Below are 20,624 nucleotides of genomic sequence, written 5' to 3' on the forward strand. Positions count from 1 at the left end.
GGGTCTTTTTATTGAATCTCTTCTGTTGTACTGATGCTTTAGGTTCTTGGTAGCTATTATGATGGTGAAAATTAAGGTGATAAATATCTTTTTGGGTTTCATATAGTTCAGGGACATGATGCCAAAAACAAATAATAGCAGAAAACTACTTTCATAAGCAGAAACAGCTACTACTGTTCTGACAGAGACTTTCTGATACAGTTCATATGAAAAGAAATGGAAACTTATTGCAAAGAATATAAGTGCTAAGTCATGGAAGGATGATGATGATGGTGCATTAGCTTTATCTAGCTAGTTAGAAGTTTCCTAGCTCCCAGAAGCTGGTATGGGAAGATTCCAGGACCAGCTGGGTTAGATTGCATTCAACATCTACCCATTAATAATTTTCTTTCTTTAAGAAATCACTGGATACTTTCTTTTTTTTTTTTGAGACAGAGTCTTGCTTTGTTGCCCAGGCTAGAGTGAGTGCTGTGGCATCAGCCTAGCTCACAGCAACCTCAAACTCCTGGGCTTAAGCGATCCTACTGCCTCAGCCTCCTGGGTAGCTGGGACTACAGGCATGCACCACCATGCCCGGCTAATTTTTTCTATGTATATTTTAGTTGGCCAAATAATTTCTTTCTATTTTTTTTTTTTTTTTTTTTTTTAGTAGAGACGGGGTCTCACTGTTGCTCAGGCTGGTCTCGAACTCCTGACCTTGAGCGATCCACCCACCTCAGCCTCCCAGAGTGCTAGGATTACAGGCATGAGCCACGGAGCCCGGCCAAGAAATCACTGGATACTTTCCAAATCTGGGAGCTTTAAGCACTGAAAAAGCCAGAAAGAAGAGAGGGAAACTTAGTAAGCTGAATCCTATCTGCATGTTTTATAAAAAGGCTTAATTGAAAAATAATTATTCTTTTAAGTGGGGTGGCATCACCATTTTCTCATGGCTTATACGCTCTTCAGTACACATAAGCCTGGCTTCTGTCTGCACCACTCTACTGCTCTTGTCAAGGTTATCAACAATCTTGATTTCTTCATGCTGCTGTATCTGACAGTCACTTCTCTAGCCATGTATCTTTTTGTTTCCACTGAGTTGGCTACTCCATCTCTGCTGGCTTCAATGGCGCTTCCTACTCTTTAAGTTGTTCAGTTCTAATATAGGCAATGCTTATACCAAAAGAACCATGATGTTGCTACCTCTCTGTTGCTCCTTCTCAGTCTTCTTTGTGGACCCTTCTTACCTATCAAACCTATAATAGATGTTGGGTTCATCGGGGCTAGGTCCTGGCCCTTTTCTCTCCTACGGCTACATAGGTAATTTCTTCTAGCCATGAATTTAAATTTTCCCGTAGGCTGATGACTCACAAATTTCTGCTTTGACTTCCATATTCACATAACTGCCTGATATTTTTTGAGTACCTACTAGGTGATGTAGCAATGAATAAAAGAGGGGAAGAAACAAACAAATGAATAAATATACTCTGTACTTTACATAGTGATAAGTGCCATAAAGAAGGATAAAAAGGTAGAAAAAATATAGGGGTGGAAAGCTTGTCAGGAAAGGTCCTTATAAGACATATGTGCAGAGATGAGACTGAAATAAGGGAGAAAATTGTCCATTGCCTAGGGGAAGAGTGTTTCAGGCTGAAGGAACAACAAATGCAAATGTCCCGTGTAAGAATAACAAGGTGGCCAGTAATGGTCACGGTTACTATGGTACCATTTTTAGAAAGCTCAGAAACTAAACAATATTATAAACCAACTTAGATCTAACATATCTATAGAACACTGTACACAATAACAGTAGAATACACATTCTTCTCAAGTATTCATGGCACATTCCCTAGGATAGAGCATATGCTTGAATATGAACAAGCCTCAATAAACTTAAAAAGATTGAAATCACACAAAGTACATTCCCTAATTACAATGGAATAAAATTAGAAATCAATAAGAAAAAAATCTGGAAAATTTACGAATATGTGAAAATTAAACAATACATTCCTGAATAACCAGTGTGTCAAAGAAGAAATCACAAGGGAAGTTAGAATATACTTTGAGATGAATGAAAATGAAGACACAACATACCAAAGCTTATGGGATGTAGCTAAAATAATGCTTAGAGAGAAATTTAGAGCTGCAAATGCCTAAAATAAAAAAAGATCTCAAATCAATTGCCTAACTTTCTACCCAAGAGGAAATTAAATCCAAAGCAAGCAAAGGGAAGGAAATAAAAAAGATTAGAGCAGAACTTGATAAAGCAGAGAACAGAAAAACAATAGAGAAAAACAACAGAACCAAAAGTTGGTTCTTTGAAAAGATCAACAAAATTGACAAACCTTTAGTTAGCATGACCAAGAAAAAAAGAGAGAAGGCTCAAATTGCTAAAATCAGGAATGAAAAAGAGGACATTACTACCAAGCTCACAGAAATAAAAAAGACTAAAAGGGAATACTATGAATAACTGTATGCCAACAAATGAGACCACTTTAGACAAAATGGACAAATTCCTAAAGAGACAAAAACTACTGAAACTGACTCAAAAAGAAATAGAAAATCTGACGAGACCCATAAAAAGTAAAGAGATTGAACTAATAATTTAAGAACTTCTCACAAAGAACAACCCAGGCCTAGAAGATTTCGCTAATGAATTCTATCAAACATTTAAAGAATTAATATCAATTCTCCGTAAATACTTCCAAAAAATAGGAGGGAATACTTTCCAACTCATTTCACAAGAAAACTAAAGATCATTGTGTCCTAGATCTCTCTTTTCTGATTCTTGACTGATACTATTCCTGTGTGTCTCTACTTTCATTATCAGTCTTCTCAGTGGCTATCACTCTTTCTTCACAATCTCTTTTTGCTTTAAACTTAGTCATTAGCCTTCATTTTCTCCTCTATGCAGCTGGCCCTGAAATGTACATTTCTAGTCCTGATGGTTTAAAATCATCATTTAGTATTTCCATTTAAATTTCCTGATCTCTAACTCAAATGTCCAAAAGAGAACATATCCATTCCCTTTGAATCCACTCTCCCTTTCAAATTCATTGCAGTGTCACCATTTCTCCAGTTACTCAGGGTAAAACCAAAAGCAGCACCCTCCCAAACGCCTACATCCTTTTTTCACATCACCCTGTCATTCACAGCACTTTTGACAAAATGTCATATCTTTTTATTTATTGGTTGAATTGCTTACTTTGTCAATCTTTTTGACTAGAAAAAATATACATAAAAATTCATGAAAATTAGGAATCTTAATAGTCTTAATAAGGCACATATTAGTAAATGTTGTGATCACTTAGTTTTTATTAATAATAAAGTATGCGAAGTTGGGCATCGTGGCTCACGCCTGTAATGCTAGCACTTTGGGAGGCTGAAGCAGGAGGATTGCTTGAGACCAGGAGTTCCAGATCAGCCTGAGCGAGAGCGAGAACCCATCTCTACAAAAAAAGAAAACTTAGCCAGGTGTGGTGGCACTTGCCTATAGTCTTAGCTACTCCAGAGGCTGAGGCAGGAGGATCACTTGAGCTCAGGAGTTTTAGGTTGCTGTGAGCTATGATGATCCCACTGCACTCTGGCCAGGGCAACAGAGCGAGAATCTGTCTCTAAATAAATAAATAATAATTAAGTATGTGGAGTATAGTAGTTCCCACTTATCCATGGTTTCGATTTCCATGGTCTCACTTAGCTGTGTTCAACGGTGGCCTGAAAATATTATAGTATTTTGAGAGAAAGACCACATTCACATAACTTTTATTACAGTGTATTGTTAGAATGGTTCTATTTTATTATTAGGTATTATTGTTAATCTCTTACTCTGCCTAATTAAAAACTAAACTTTATCACAGGTATGCATGTACAGGAAAACATAGCATTTATAGGGTTCAGTACTATCCACAGTTTCAGGCATCCACTGAGGGTCTTGGAACATATCTTTCATGGATAGGGGACAGTACTGTACTACAAACTGCTTTGTAAAAAAAAATTTTTTTAGGAGACAGAGTCTTGCTCTGTCATCCTGGCTAGAGCGCAGTGGTGTCATCATAGCTCACAGCAACCTCAAACTCTTTGGCTCAAGTCGTCCTCCTGCCTCAGCCTCCCGAGTAGCTGGGACTATAGGTGCATACCACCAAGCCCGGCTAATTTTTCTATTTTTTATAGAGACAAGATCTGGCTCTTGCGGCCGGGCGCGGTGGCTCACGCCTGTAATCCTAGCACTCTGGGAGGCCGAGGTGGGCGGATCGTTTGAGCTCAGGAGTTCGAGACCAGCCTGAGCAAGAGCGAGACCCCATCTCTACTAAAAATAGAAAGAAATTATATGGACAGCTAAAAATATATATAGAAAAAAATTAGCCGGGCATGGTGGCGCATGCCTGTAGTCCCAGCTACTCGGGAGGCTGAGGCAGTAGGATCGCTTAAGCCCAGGAGTTTGAGGTTGCTGTGAGCTAGGCTGACGCCACGGCACTCTAGCCCGGGCAACAAAGCGAGACTCTGTCTCAAAAAAAAAAAAAAAAAAAAAAAAAAAAAAAAAGATCTGACTCTTGCTCAGGCTAACTCCTGACCTCAAGTGATCCTCCCACCTCGGCCTCCCAGAGTGCTAGGATTACAGGTATAAGCCACTGCACTCAGCCTAAAAAAATTTTTATTCCCCAAAAAACAAACAAAAACATTTTTTCCAGTTTTATTGAGGTATAACTGACAAAAATTATATATATTCAAGGTATATGTGATGATTTATGTATACATTGTGTAATGGTTATCACAAATAAACTAACACATCCTTCACCACATATAGTCATAATTTGTGTGTGTGTCTGTGTGTGTGTGTGTGTGGTTTTTCATATTTATAATAATCCTATTGGGGGTTTTTAAAAAATTATTCTGTTCTCCATTTTATAAATTAAAAACTGAGGCCTAACGTGGTTAATTGTCTTGCAAATGGTCATATCACTGGTAAATAAGACAATGAGGACTAGAATCTAGGTGGCCTAACTTCACTATACCATATTTGCCTTGTAAAATGAATAAGTTAAAAAATAAACACATACCCACAATCCTACTTGTTTTACAGAAATGAAGTTGACTGAGAAATGCTAAATGCCTCAGAAACTGTCTTTGGCATATCAGTATATAGCCTATAAGCCACAGGCTTCAGATATGGAGAGGATAAAAGGAAACAAACGAATATATTATAAAATATCTGAGAAATCATCTTAGGTATATTCTAAACATTACTGTTATTCTGGAGGTATCACTTATACCAGATTACTTTGATGGTGATCTATTCAAACTACTCACTGGAACCTGCTCACCCAACAGTAAGAAGATTCCCATGGTGACCTGACACCCTGTCAATCAGGTAGCTCTTAGAGTCTAAAGACCACACCTTCTTGATCTCTGCAGCCTTAGCTTTTTGTACAGTGGCTGTAACATATTAGACATACAATATAGTTTATTCAAGAACGAATTGTTAAATTAAACTAAATTTGTCCTGAGGATGCCTCTGTACTTGAGTCCTTACATAACAAATTGCAATCTAAGTTAGTGCATAAACTGAACGCCTAAGTTAGGAGTATACTTTTGTAACAAATAGCTGAGTCTCAGACAGTAACAGCAGCTGAGCTTCAGTCAATTGCAAACGACCTACTGTTCAAACCAGGTTCAAATGTGGCAAACACTGGGCTGTAACCAACCATGCTGTCTATAGACCTCCCTTCCGTTTTCCATACTTCACTTCCGTTTTCAGTCCACGTGATGCTGCCTGACCATGCGGTAGATTAGAGTTTCATGGAATCTGTTCTGGTTCTGAGGGATGCCCATTTCACTAATCATTCTTTGGTCAAATAAATTCTGCTAAATTTAATTCATCTAAAGTTTTTCTTTTAACAGAATGAAAGAACATGAAGAATGCAAAGATAGTATCAGAGAATACTTTACCTTGGCCTCTTGATCTTCCAGGGAAAACCCCATCAATTCATCTGAAATCTCTTCTGCCTGGTCTTCTCCTAGGTCTGGACTTTTATCTGCTTTTGGGACAGTAGCAATGGGACTGCCCAGATATTTCATTTCACTTTCCACCAAGTTTCCATTGTCCTATCAAGTATATTGACAACGTTAAAAACTATTCAAAATATATCAAAGACCTAAATGTAAGAGCTAAAACTATAAAACTCTTAGAAGAAAACATAAGAGAAAAGCTTCGTGACACTGGATTTGGATAAGGATACCAAAAACATGGATAACAAAAGAAAAAAATGGATAAATTGGTCTTCACCAAAATGAAAACCTTTTATGTGTCAAAGGTTACTATTAAAAAAGTGAATAGGGGAGGCAGGACAATCACTTGAGGCCAGGAGTTCTAGACCACCCTGGGCAACATAGTGAGACCCTGCCTCTACACACACGCGCGCGCGCGTACACACACACACACAAATTAGCTAGGCATGGTGGTGCATGCCTGTAGTCCTAGCAAGAGAATCGCTTGAGCCCAGGAGTTTGATGGCACCACTACACTCCAGCCTGACAACACAGTGAGACTTTGTCTCTAAAAAGAAAAAAATGAAAGTGAAAAGGCAACCCACAGGATAGGAGAAAATATTTGCAAATCATATATCTGACAAGGTCTTAATATCAGAATATATAAAGAACTCCTGGCCAGGCACAGTGGCTGATGCCTGTAATCCTAGCACTCTGGGAGGCTGAGGCAGGAGGATCGCTTGAGTTCAGGAGCTCGCAACCAGCCTGAGCAAGAGCCCCTGTCTCTACTAAAAATAGAAAAAATTAGCCAGGCGTGGTGGTGCTCACCTGTAGTCCCAGCTACTTGGGAGGCTGAGGCAAGAGGATTTCTTGAACCCAGGAGGTTGAGGTTGCTGTAAGCTAGGCTGACGCCACGGCACTCTAGCCCAGGCAACAGAGCAAGACTCTGCCTCAGAAAAATAAAAAAGAGCTCCTACAACTCAATAATAACAAAACAACAAAAACCAAACAGGTCTTGAACAGACATTTCTCCAAAGAAGATATGCAAACGGCCTATAAGCACATCAAAATATACTCATCATAAGTAATCATTAGGAAATGCAAATCAAAATCACAATAAGATACCACTTTATACCCATTAGGATGGCTACTATAAAAACAAGAAGTACTTGTAGATTGCTAGTGGGAATGTAAAAGGGTACACCCTCTATGGATAACAGTGTGATGGTTCTTCAAAAAATTAAACACAGAATTACCAAATGATCCAGCAATTCCACTTCTGGGTGTACACCCTGAAGAACTGAAAGCAGGGATTCAAACAGGTATTTGTATACCTATATTCATAGCTGTGTTATTCACAATAGCCAAAAAACCAAAATATGATATACACATACAATGGAGTATTATTCAGCCATATAAAGGAATGAAATTCTGAAACATGCTACAACATAAACTTTGAAGATGTTATGCTAAATGAAATAAGCCAGACAAAAAGGACAAAATATTATATGATTCCACTTATATGAGGTACCTAGAGTTGCTAGATTCATACAGACAGAAAATAGAATGAGGTTTATCATGGGCTGAGCAGAGAGAAGGATGGGGAGTTATCATTCGATGGATATAGAGCTTCTGTTTTGTCTCTTCAAAGGCAGCTGGCAAAAAAACAACAACAAAAAAATAGAGCTTCTGTTTTGAATAATGAAAAAATTCTGGAAATAGACTGTGGTGATGTCTCACAATATTATGAATATACTTAATGTCACTAGATTATATACTCAAAATTGGTTAAAATGGTAAAATATTATATATAACACAATTTAAAAAATCACATACACATATAAGACTATCTAGAAATTAACCATGCTCCAAGTCTTCCCTCTATCCCAGAAATAAAAAAATCTAAAATATGATCAACTTTATCTACTTCAGATAGGCCATACTAAAATGGCTTTCCCCTAGGGTTGAGATGAGCACGAAGAATCCAAATCTCTGGTGTCCACAGTATATGGAAAGCAAATGAGTATCCGCGTAAGTTAAGACCCCATTAGCTAAATGGACAAGGGATACAATCATTCATTAGAGAAAATATACATGGGTAATAGCCACATCAAATCACTACTAATTATTTATAATATAAAATAACATATTTCATCTAAATAGTAATTTTATAAAAAATGATGACAAATCCCATGAAATAGGAATTGCTCATAAAAATGTAAATTCTTGGCCAGGTGCAGTGGCTCATGCCTGTAATCCTAGCACTCTGGGAGGCCGAGGCTGGAGGATCCCCTGAGGTTGGAAGTTTGAGACCAGCCTCTACCAAAACCAGAAAAAATTAGCCAGGCATGGTCGCATTGCGCTTGCAATCCCAGATACTTGGGAGGCTGAGGCAGGAAGATCGCTTTGAGCCCAGGAGATTGAGGTTGCTGTGAGCTATGATGACACCACTGCACTCTACCCAGGGCAACAGAGCAATACCCTGTCTCAAAAAAAAAAAAAAAAAAAAAAGAAGAAGAAGAAAATGTAAATACCTTTGTATAGAAGAATCTGGAATATATATCAAAACCTTCAAAATATTTATATCTTTGAGCCAGTAATTATAATTCTTGGTACTAATCATAAAGAGAAAACTCTGTTTTTTTTTTTTTTTTTGAGACAGAGTCTCACTCTGTTGCCCGGGCTAGAGTGAGTGCCGTGGCGTCAGTCTAGCTCACGGCAACCTCAAACTCCTGGGCTTAAGCGATCCTACTGCCTCAGCCTCCCGAGTAGCTGGGACTACAGGCATGCGCCACCATGCCCGGCTAATTTTTTGTATATATATATTTTAGTTGTCCATATAATTTCTTTCTATTTTTAGTAGAGACGGGGGTCTCACTCTTGCTCAGGCTGGTCTCGAACTCCTGACCTTGAGCGATCCACCCGCCTCGGCCTCCCAGAGTGCTAGGATTACAGGCGTGAGCCACCGCGCCCGGCCAAGAGAAAACTCTGAACTGTAGGTAAACATTTATGCTCAAGAACTCAAATCAGGGCCGGGCGCGGTGGCTCACGCCTGTAATCCTAGCACTCTGGGAGGCCGAGGCGGGTGGATCGCTCAAGGTCAGGAGTTCGAGACCAGCCTGAGCAAGAGTGAGACCCCGTCTCTACTAAAAATAGAAAGAAATTATATGGACAACTAAAATATATATATACAAAAAATTAGCCGGGCATGGTGGCGCATGCCTGTAGTCCCAGCTACTCGGGAGGCTGAGGCAGTAGGATCGCTTAAGCCCAGGAGTTTGAGGTTGCCGTGAGCTAGACTGACGCCACGGCACTCACTCTAGCCCGGGCAACAGAGTGAGACTCTGTCTCAAAAAAAAAAAAAAAAAAAGAACTCAAATCATAGCATTATCTGTAAAAACAAAACTTGGATACCACTAAGCATCCAACAGTAGGGAAGTATTTATATAAATTTGGGTCCATTTATTAGAAAAAGCATCCAGCCGGGTGCAGTGGCTCACACCTGTAACCCAAGCAATTTGGGAGGCCAAGGCAGGAGGATAGTTTGAGCCCAGGAGTTTGAGACTAGCCTGAACAACATAGCGAGACTCCATCTCTACAAAAAATAGAAAGATTAGCCAGGTGTAGTGGTATGCACCCATAGTCTCAGCTACTCAGGAGGCTGAGGCAGGAAGATCGCTTGAGCCTAGGAGGTTGAGGTTGCAGCGAGTTATCATGACGCACTGTACTCTAGACCCAGCAAGAGTGAGACCCTGTCTCAAAACAAAACAAAACAAAATGTCCAGAGATGGGCATGGTGGCATGTGTTTGTAGTCCCAGCTACTTGGGAGGCGGAGGCAGTAGGATTGCTTAAGCTCAAGAGTTCAAGGCTGTAGTGTACAATGATCACATTTGTGAATACTCACTGCACTCCAGCCTGGGCAACACAGTGAGATCCTGTCTCTTAAAAAAAAAATAGTATCCAATATCCATTAAAAAATAATGCTTACTAAGAGCTTTAATATTAACTTAAATAAACCAGAATATAAAATTTTATATATGTATGTGTTATGATCTCAACTTTGTAAAACTGCATACATAGTTAAAAGATTGAAAAGAAATGAGATAAAATGTTAACAGTGTTTTTTTCTCCAAGTGGTAGCAATCTTTTTTATACTTTACTGTATTTTTTTAACCATTTCCACAATGGGCACATAATACTTTTAAAATCAGAGGGAAGGCCAGGAGCAGTGGCTCACACCTGTAATCCTAGCTTCTGGAAGGCTGAGGTGGGAGGATCGCTTGAGCTCAGGAGTTTGAGACCAGCTTGAGCAAGAATGATACTCCATCTCTACTAAAAATAGAAAAAATTAGCTGGGCAACTAAAAATAGAAAAAAAAATTAGCCAGGCATGGTGGCAGGAGTCCCAGCTACTGGGGAGGCTGAGGCAGGGGGATCACTTGAGCTCAGGAGTTTGAGGTTGCTGTGAGCCAGGCTGACGCCACGGCACTCTAGCCTGGGTGTCAGAGCAAGACTCTGGCTAAACAACAACAAGAACAAAAAAATTAAAATCAGAGGGGAAAGAATAAGGAAGAAAAAGTATTCTTTAATTTGGGTGCAATGGTGTGCACCTTTAGTCCCAGCTGAGGCAGGAGGATCTCTTGAGCCCAGGAGCTTGAGTCTACCCTGGGCAACATAGAGAGACTCCATCTCTAAAAAAAAATAAAAATAGGCCGGGCGCGGTGGCTCACGCCTGTAATCCTAGCACTCTGGGAGGCCGAGGTGGGCGGATTGTTTGAGCTTAGGAGTTCGAGACCAGCCTGAGCAAGAGCGAGACCCCACCTCTACTAAAAATAGAAAGAAATTATATGGACAGCTAAAAATATATATAGAAAAAATTAGCCGGGCATGGTGGCGCATGCCTGTAGTCCCAGCTACTCGGGAGGCTGAGACAGGAGGATCGCTTGAGCTCAGGAGTTTGAGGTTGCTGTGAGCTAGGCTGACGCCATGGCACTCACTCTAGCCTGGGCAACAGAGTGAGACTCTGTCTCAAAAAAAAAAAATAAATAAAAAAAAATAAAAATAAAAATAAAAAAATAAAGTATTCTTTATACTTAAAGAGTAAAGCAGAAGGAAATAAAAAGGCCTAAGAAAAATTTTTCCTTAAATTTAAACAAAAAGATCAGAGGAGTACTCACCAGAAAATTGGTTCCCTGAACATCACCTAAATACAAATCTGGGAACGACACCAATCGGATATCAGACTGAGGTGGGGGGTGGGGGAGGGGATGGGGGTATGCCTACACAATGAGTGCATTGTGCACCGTTTGGGGAATGGTCACGCTTGAAGGTCCTGACTCCGGAAGGGGGGGTGGGGAAGGGAGGGATATATACCTACATGATGGGTGCAACGCGCACTGTCTGGGGAACAGACACGCCTGGAGCTCTGACTTGGGGGGAAAGGCGGTACAGGGGCAACGTATGTAACCTGCAATTCTGTATCCCCCATAACAAGATGAAATAAAAAAAAATTAAATTAAATTAAATTAAAATAAATAAATAAATAAATAAATCAGAGGATATATGGCTCCTCCCTTTTCCTGCTCAAACTTTCTTCTCCAACCCCTTTTCTCATCCAGTCCAGCTTAGAAAAATTCAAAGGGTCACAAATCCAGAGCTGATATCCTATAGCAGATGCCACCTCAAATGGCCCCTGATGATGATGTTCAGTGACTCACCAGAAGAGAAAGGGGAGACACATAAGGCCCCCCTGATCTATTTTGAAACCTCAGCTTCATGGGTGTCTGCAACTTCAAGGGCTTCAAAGTGTTGTTTTCCTGCATAAGAAAATCTGCATTACTGAAGGAAGAGAATCGTTAGTTGGCCCAGCCAAAAATATTTCATCTGATGAAGCCATGAATAACTCTCACAAAACACATTAAATGTAATGAAGGTTAACCCTATATTCTGAAGATGCAAATTATGGTTTAGATTTGATGTATGGCATGTAGATTTGCTTTGGAGGATAATAACTTTATGGTCACAAGTAAAAGGGATGGGGGTGGGGACGGAGTCTGCCTAGGAAGCGGATGGTGAGATTTGTAAAAGTGAATGTAAAGGGAGATTAGAAGGATAGTATTAAATCAAGAAAAAGCTGATCAGAACAGCCAAAAACATAGGCATTTCTTAGTCAATCTAAGAAAAGAACAGCAGCTATCTTTTATGCATACTGACCTGGGGAAAGGAATGGGAGGCAGGGAAGAAAAAAAGGTGCCTAGAAAAGGGGATTAGTTGAAGAGGTTAGATAGAGAATTATCTTAGTGATTAGGTACCTCTGGAGAGGCCAGTTTCAACTTGGAATGGAAGGATGGCCTAAGGCTTAGATAAAAAGAACTATGGCTTCCTCAGAATAGGGGCTAAAAAGCTAGACTAAGTGGGAAATAAGAAGAAACTAAGAAATCTACTCTTGAATGTAAAGTCATGAAAAGAATCTGTGAACAAGTTGTGCAAGTTATCCATATCTGTTAAAAATAAAAAAAGAACTCCTAAATTCCTTACTCTGTAGTAATACTAATTTTTGTCCTCAAACTGATCAACTGAACATAAGTAATAATTATGACCTGCTGTGCAGGACTTGGAAGTAGATTTCTGTCCTAGGGTCAAACCCTAATGAGAAAAAACAAAACAAAACAAAGACTTCTTTTCCCTATAGCAATGTAGTTTGCTTGTCCAGCACACTTCAGTATAAACAGCTCTAGACCTCATAATGATATCAATGAGTTGCTTCACTCAAAGGAATAAAATCACTAATATATCTAGGTTTCCACTAAACACTCACATTTTCTTTATTTGCAGATGATCTACACATTGCATCTTTCTTTCTGTGGCCATGGTCCAAACCATTTGGAGTGCTACAAAGAGGCTGTGCCTAAAAGAGAGTGTTTGTTGAGAATATCCAGCATCCTCAAGCCACAGGTGAGTTGGAAACCCTCTGCCTCCCACCCGAGAAACAAATACAAACCCAAACAAGAAGGGCTACTCACTGGGCTGCATTTCATAAGGTGTTGATGATGATTCCTACAGATTAAAACAAACTGCCAGTCAGATAGATAAGCCCCAAATACTATTTTCTTATTTTTCAGTGGGTTGGGGCATCCCAACTCTTCATTTCTTTCATTCTAGGAGCCCTATTCCTAGTTGATATATCTCTTCCAATAACAATACATAGGGTATTCTCTGTGGTAAATATCAAGACTCGAGTGACATCCTGAATAAAACACTCATCCCACTTGTATAACCATATATGTAGATATACACCAAAGATTAATAAGTTTGTCCTACGTCTTAGGGAGGCACAATTTACAATTTACTAATTTTCCAACATTGACTATTGGGGGCTAATATTTTTTTATGAATTTCTATCCTCTCTCCCAGGATTTTATCAAATTGATATGGGTTAGAACATTTAAAGCAATTCAAAGAAAATACAAGCAATTCAAATGAAATTTTCACATGTATTGGTGAAAACAGTCATGGAAAGCCTTCCCTAGTATGCTAAAGTAGCACCTAGTTCACCTAAACATAAAAGGATAAAGTTCTAAAAAGATTAAAACAGTCAAGTAGAAAATTTACAATAAGTTTAAGAAGGTTTGAATTAAAATTAGTTTTTGGCCGGGCGCGATGGCTCACGCCTGTAATCCTAGCACTCTGGGAGGCCGAGGCGGGTGGATCGCTCAAGGTCAGGAGTTCGAGACCAGCCTGAGCAAGAGCGAGACCCCCATCTCTACTAAAAATAGAAAGAAATTATCTGGCGAACTAAAATATATATAGAAAAAATTAGCCAGGCATGGTGGCGCATGCCTGTAGTCCCAACTACTCGGGAGGCTGAGGCAGGAGGATTGCTTGAACCCAGGAGTTTGAGGTTGCTGTGAGCTAGGCTGATGCCACGGCACTCACTCTAGCCCAGGCAACAAAGCGAGACTCTGTCTCAAAAAAAAATTAGTTTTTATTCCTTATTTCCTGATTAAACATTTGAGGATCTCCAACATAATAGTAATAATAACAAACATTATAAAATGTTTGGTATATGCTAGATATACATTTTCATTTAATCCTTACAATAGCTATTTATGAAAAGTGGTATTATTATTTCCATGTTATGAATAAAGAAACTGAGGTCCAATGAAGTTAAGAAACTTGTCAGAGTCACAGCTGGTAAAGTAGGAAGCTGCTGGAATCCAGAAACACTGATTCCAGAGCCTGCACTCTGCACTTTTAATCACTAAGATACAGCACCTCTCACACGCAGCCTACATACAACTGCAGTATACATTTTTCTCCGTTTTTGAAGATACTTCTGATTGTGCGAGATGATTAAAATGAGTAGCCTTCATTTTGACAACACTATTTAGATCGGGGAAATTTAAAAGCTGTGCAAGGTAAGGATCTAGGCCTCAAAACCCACTTATACCCAAAGTGAAAGGTTTTATACTCTGCAGAGTCCGCATAGGATAAAATCCCCGTGACCAGTGCTGAAAGGCTTTAGCATGGGGTTCATTTAGCACAGAACTTACATCTCAGCTAACTGTATTTCTTGAGATCCTGAAGAATCCAAGCGACCTGCAATCAGATATGAAGAATCAGTAGAGGAGTTGTTCTTGTCTATGCATCCTGTTTTTCCTTTAGATTTTCTTCATTACCAACAAGCCATATTAATTTCAAAGGCTGAGCTTTTGAACACAAAGCCCCTTGGTCAGTACCCATTTTGTGGTATAAGGTATAAGGTACAATTTCATGGAGACTTAAGAATTTACATTTGTCACTGAAAGAAAAAATGATGGGAAGCAGTGCACTACGCTAACCTACGGAGATTTTTTTCATGAGTAGAAAAGAAAGCTTATCAATTAGGAAATTTGAAATTAGAATACTAGAATGGTTGAAAACAAAACATTGCTTTTGGGCACAGACCTATAAAAACACATAAGAATTAGCTGACAACATTTGTCTTTATGCTGGTTTCTTTGCACCTGCTGAGATTAGACTAGGGCACAAAACGTCTCATATCCTAACTACTGTACTTTCATTCCCACCATTAATCAGTCAACAAAATATATTCCTTCTTGTTTAACTTGTTCAAATGCAAAGTGACTCCTATTAGTGTTATTATTTTTCTATTCCCATTGGTTTAATCATTCTTCTAGTTATCCACAAAATTCCATCTCTAGATAGGCTCTCTACCTACTTTCACCACCTTCCATCTCTATCCTACTACCCTGTCTTCTCCCTTAAAAGTTATTCTTCCCTTTGAGGCCTTTACCTCCCTTTTTCCTACCAGTTTCATCAAGGTCTGCAGAAGTGGTGAACTGAGTGGCAGACATCTCCCCACTGCTAAGATTCGAAAGATCAAGGCAACGTTTTGGGGTTCCTCTGTTGAGACATAATAGTACATCAAGATTCCCATTAGGTTGTAATAGCCTTAAAAGGCAAAGATTATGTTACCTCTTCATTTGAAACATCCCTCGATAACTATCAAATAATCTGAACAGTTCCAAATAAATCTAATTGTCTTTTGGAAATAAACTGGGCTGAGAAAACTCTCCGAGTACAATAATCTGAACCTTAGTTTCTCCTTACCAAGATTTTGAGACAGGATAATTTTTTTTTAAATGAGGTTCAGAGTTTATTGGCCAGTGGTAGTGGGGTGTCTTGACCCTACACCCTCTGCCCTGTGCACCATGAACACATGGATTTGATTTCTCCCTGAAGTCTCTAGTACTTCTCAGGTACTTCTGGGTTTGCTAGCTGAGGCATCAGGACATGGCATGACCAGAATTTAAAGTACAAGTACAATAACACTAATATAAATACCATTAGAGTGACCAACTCATATAATGCAATATAGTTTTCAAAGACTTTTCCCATACATCATATCCTTTGATTCTCACAAGAGCCTAGTAAAATAGGAAGAGATTATTATTTCTATGTCACAGAAAAGAAGCCAGAGACTCAAAAGGGTCACACAGTCAAGGTGAGAGCTGAAACTTAAATCCTGACCTTTGAGCCAAGATAATTTAAAAAACAAACAAAAACGCCCAACTGTTTAGAAAAGCAAAGGAGATAGGTGTAAAAATAAAAGTGGATTTACCCAGACAAAATGCTTAGGTTTGCAGAATCACCAAGGAGTTTGTCCACTGGAGTTCTAGGGAGATCTGGACAGACGGTAAAGGAAGTGTCTCTCTCCAGGAGCAGGTTTAACATCTTCCTGTGACTGGACCTAAAACTGAGTCCTGAGCCAGAGCTTTCCTCTTCTCTTGTGGATGAGATGAGTTCTGTAGACATGGTCTCCTGGTTGTTACCAAGAAAAAACAAAAGCTAGCTAGGAGAAGGAGAACATCGTCTACACAGGTACATCATAGTTCATTCAGCTTTCCAAATTCCTTCACCCTTTCCAGCCAGGAGGATCAGTATTGGAGAAGGGGCATCCCTGAAGGGTGATTCACAACCTGGCTTGAAGGTTAAATCATAAATCACACTTGCTGGAAGCGGTTTGGTCTTTTCTTTGGAACCTGAACTTACCGACGAGAGGCAGCTCAGGACTTTTAAAGGTAGAATGAAACGAGAACTTTGACTTGTTCCGGGCCACACAGCTCGAGACTCCTCAAGGGAAGGTACTCAGGTCTCCTAACTTGCGATCATGCCCATTCGGCCCTTGAGTTTGCGGGCTCCCGACTGGACCCTAAGGGGGCAAAGGAGTCTCCGTGATTCCGCGGGGAGACGGCTGCGGGCTTACCTCAAGTTTGGAGTCTGAGGCTTGCCTGCGGGAGAAAAGAAAGTGGACAGGGACCGACACAAGCGAAGACTCGAGCAGAATAAAAGGAAATCTAGGCAAAGGATTCAATTACCCAGACTACAATTCTGCTTCTCGACTGCGTGGGTCAGAGTCTGGCTTAGCTGCTACACTGGACAGAAGGCCGCAGTTATGGCCTCTGTGCATGGATACCAACAGCCACAGGCGTTGACCGTTCAAACCTTCCGCCCTCTCAATAACCTATCCCCGCTCTCCTCTCAGCTGCGTCAGCCAATCTCCGCGCGCGCGCCCAGACCCGGGGGGGAGTGAGCTTGCTCGGGAAGGGGCACGATTTGTCCCGCCCCGGAGCCAGCGCAGGATGCCCATTGGTTCACCCGCGTTAGGCGGGCCGCTGGGTAAGCTCCACCCCACATGGAGCCTGGCGCACCATTGGCTCTCCCTCTGGCCAATCGCTACACCCGTTCTGTGCTCTTCGTTTCCTCTTCCTCAAGAACCCCGGGAGATTTAAATTGCGCCTCGCTGGCGGTGACCATTAGCTAGGATAGTAAGAAAAGAGATTATTTTGAGTGGAAGGATGTTTTAAGCGTTTCATTTTCTTGCTTCTTTCGCGTGTCGTTACATAGACCTTTCCTTCCTAGTTTCGCTGTCCTTCCGCTGGAGATGGAGCATTTGCCGCCTGTGTGGCAGGTGTTGGGGCGAGACAGGTGTGTGTTTATGCTGAGCGGGATCGGCCCCTTCCAAGAGCTTTCTTTGTTCGCTGTCCCTGTTAGTGCGCAGCATCTGAGAGACACTAGGTTATGTGCGTAAACAGAAATTACTTTTCAGGGAAAGTAGGGGAGGTGAATCATCTTTTGACATATAATCCTTACAATGGCCCTAAAGATCTTAAACCTTGGTTGTTTATGGAAATTTGAACACCGACTACGTGACATTTAGAAATTCTTTTTTTTTTTTTTTTTGAGACAGAGTCTCACTCTGTTGCCCAGGCTAGAGTGCCGTGGCGTCAGCCTAGCTCACAGCAACCTCAAACTCCTGAGCTCAAGCGATCCTCCTGTCTCAGCCTCCCGAGTAGCTGGGACTACAGGCATGCACCACCATGCCCGGCTAATTTTTTCTATATATATTTTTAGCTGTCCATATAATTTCTTTCTATTTTTAGTAGAGATGGGGTCTCACTCTTGCTCAGGCTGGTCTCGAACTCCTGAGCTCAAACGATCCGCCCACCTCGGCCTCCCAGAGTGCTAGGATTACAGGCGTGAGCTACCGCGCCCGGCCTAGAAATTCTTAATGTTAGGCATTTGCTTTTAAATAATCCTGTGGGAGTGAGTATTAATGAGACAAAATTGTCCATGAGTGTTGGGTGATAGGGAACAGAGGGGTCCCTTATATTAAATATTTGTGCTTCTCAAAAGTTTAATGTGCATACTAAACACCTGGGGATCTTGTTAAAATGCAGATTATAATTCAGCAGGTCAGGTTGCAGCCCAAGATTCTGCACTTCTAACAACTTCGCAGTTGATGCAGATGGTCCTGGGACCATATTTTGAGTAGTAAGGCATTATGCTACACTGTACTTCAGTGTATATTTGAAATTTTCCATGATAAAAAATTGTTTACAATAACCTCAGAAGCTCTTTAAAATGTAGGCTCCCAAAATGATGATTCAATAGGTCTGGGGTGGGGCCTAGAAATTATCAAGGTCCCCAGGTGTTACCTATGCAGATGGCTTGCAGACCACACTTTGAGAAACAAAAGTCAAAAATAAAAACTCAGTCTTTGATAAACAAGTCAGAAATACAACCTTTGTCTGATGTCAGGATCTTGGTGATAGTAGTGACTAAGAGGCACAGTGTAATCAGCTGGTTTTTATCCTAATACCCTTTTTATCTATAGAACCAACTTCCCCAGAAAGAAGGTGTGTGAAAAGTCATTGTCCTCTATGATAAAGACAGTGAGTGTGGGAGTCAGCACAGAGCCTTGCCATGCCAGGTGATTTTGAAAATCAGGCTGGAGATTAAGGCAGTGTGGGATGAGTTGATTTCTGCTTTGATGAGTATAGTATAATCACACTTTGTGTGACACTGTTACTTCACTGCAGGTGGGAAATAGAGACAGATGAAGTTGTTCTGCAGTGGTGACAAAAGCAGATAGATTATGGCAAGTGCACACCTGGTTACCAGTGTTTTCTGCAGCAGGTCCCCAAGTGAGTGCTGTTGTGGGTGGTCACAACAAGGGTGTCAACCAAGTGGCTTTGGCTCATTGTCAGGTGATGGAAAGATATTAGAATCCAAGTGTTCTGACAAAGTCGCAGCATTACTAAAACTAATCCAGCCCCAAAAAATAAGTTTCTGAGATTTTCTCAAATGGAACAAGCATCCAGTGGCACATGTCTGTAGTCCCAGCTACTCGGGAGACTACTTGAGACTATTGCTTGAACCTAGGAGTTTGGGGCCAGCCTGGGCAACATAGCAAGACCCCGTCTCTGAAAAAAAAAAGATTTTTTAAAGCTCTCTCCATGTTTCCCAATGAGGCGGGTTTTCCTCCCATTTTTACCATCTCCTCATGACTCCAGCTGACTTAACTAATTGCAACATACTTGACTAATTACATGCAAGTTTACATGCATACATACAAACTGATGTGTGAAAGGCTAGAAGTATTTGGAAGTGAAGTAAAATATTATATTTTATATCTTGATTTCTGAAGTACTTGGAATATATCTCATTTACCCTTCCCACAAGAATAATATCAGGGAGTGGGTAGCTAAGTGTTGTGGCTCACACCTATAATCCTAGCACTCTGGGAGGCCAAGGCAGGAAGAGGATTGCTTGAGGCCAGGAGTTCAAGACCAACCTGAGCAAAAGTGAGACACTATCTCTACTAAAACTATAAAAAGTTAGCCAGGTGTGGTGGCCTGTGCCTGCAGTCCCAGCTACCTGGGAGGCTGAAGCAGGAGGATTGCTTGAGCCCAGGAGTTTGAGGTTGCAGTGAGCTATGATGATGCCACTGCACTCTGGCCTAGGCAAAAAAGAAAGACCTTATCTCAAAAAAGAAAAAGAATATTAGTGAGTGGGAAGTTTGGTATTTAATCTGATTTGAAGATTTACTTTTTCTCTAGGATTGAGGAAATTGATCTTATGTCATTCTTGGAGAATCCCTATTTAGGCTCCTGATTCAATGTGATAAGCAGTGAGCTGTGTCCTTTCACCTTGACCTCAGTCTGACCTATATTTGTTGTTTCCAGGGCACAGGGCTTCACCCTCAAACACAAAACAAGAACAGGGAATATAGCCGTCACTCCTGAGATGCCCAGATCAGGCAGTGGAGAAGAGCCCTACATTCCCGGGACCCTCCCCAGCCAGCCTCTGCAGGGCAGGGGCAGAAAGGTATGTTCTCTATTCCTGGTTCCTTTCATGAGTGGTGAGCTGAGCCCTACCTCTTCCCACTTTGCAAAAGTTTAGCTTTCACTGGGTGAAAAGGGAGGATCTAAATGAGTGCACGTTCCTCTTACTCTGCTACCTTCCTGGGCAGGGAATGGAGTGTCTTAAAGCCAATGGATTCCATCCCTTTGGATGACCTCCTGGATGACTGGCTCCAAGCCCTAGAAGCCTCAGAGAATATGAATGAAGACCAGAAGGGGGGCCAAGTGGTATCCTCTGCTGAAACCAATTGGAGCAGGGACAGAGATGGGGTTTGGCCCATGAGGGCACAATGAAGATGGGGTTCAAAGTAGTGGCCCAAGAACAAAAAGGGGCAGCAGAGAAACATAGCAGAAATGAGTAAAAAACCCCAAATTAAAAGTGGCATGATGGCTGGGCACGGTGGCTCACGCCTGTAATCCTAGCACTCTGGGAGGCTGAGGCAGGAGGATCAC

At 40.9% G+C, this 20,624-nt stretch overlaps 1 protein-coding gene across 6 annotated transcripts in view; it reads right to left on the minus strand.

The window, feature by feature from the left end:
• Positions 1–20,624, minus strand: part of CDC25C (cell division cycle 25C) — a 31,756-nt gene that overhangs the window by 8,766 nt on the left and 2,366 nt on the right. The window contains exons 1-7 of one of the 6 annotated variants that reach the window (XM_069483691.1): positions 16,733–17,013; positions 16,088–16,314; positions 15,275–15,369; positions 14,517–14,562; positions 12,987–13,020; positions 12,782–12,871; positions 5,932–6,081 (exon numbers count right to left, since the gene is read on the minus strand). In XM_069483691.1, coding sequence (XP_069339792.1) covers positions 5,932–6,081; positions 12,782–12,871; positions 12,987–13,020; positions 14,517–14,562; positions 15,275–15,369; positions 16,088–16,281 — 609 coding nt within the window. In that variant the 5' untranslated portion in view covers positions 16,282–16,314; positions 16,733–17,013. Of the gene's footprint in view, positions 1–5,925; positions 6,082–11,681; positions 11,781–12,781; positions 12,872–12,986; positions 13,021–14,516; positions 14,563–15,274; positions 15,370–16,087; positions 16,319–16,732; positions 17,014–20,624 lie in introns of those variants that run through there. The other 5 variants (XM_069483690.1, XM_069483689.1, XM_069483688.1 and 2 more) reach the window with 5 other exon arrangements.

The sequence above is a fragment of the Eulemur rufifrons genome, chromosome 10 (assembly GCF_041146395.1).
Source record: "Eulemur rufifrons isolate Redbay chromosome 10, OSU_ERuf_1, whole genome shotgun sequence".
Lineage (NCBI taxonomy): Eukaryota > Metazoa > Chordata > Mammalia > Primates > Lemuridae > Eulemur > Eulemur rufifrons.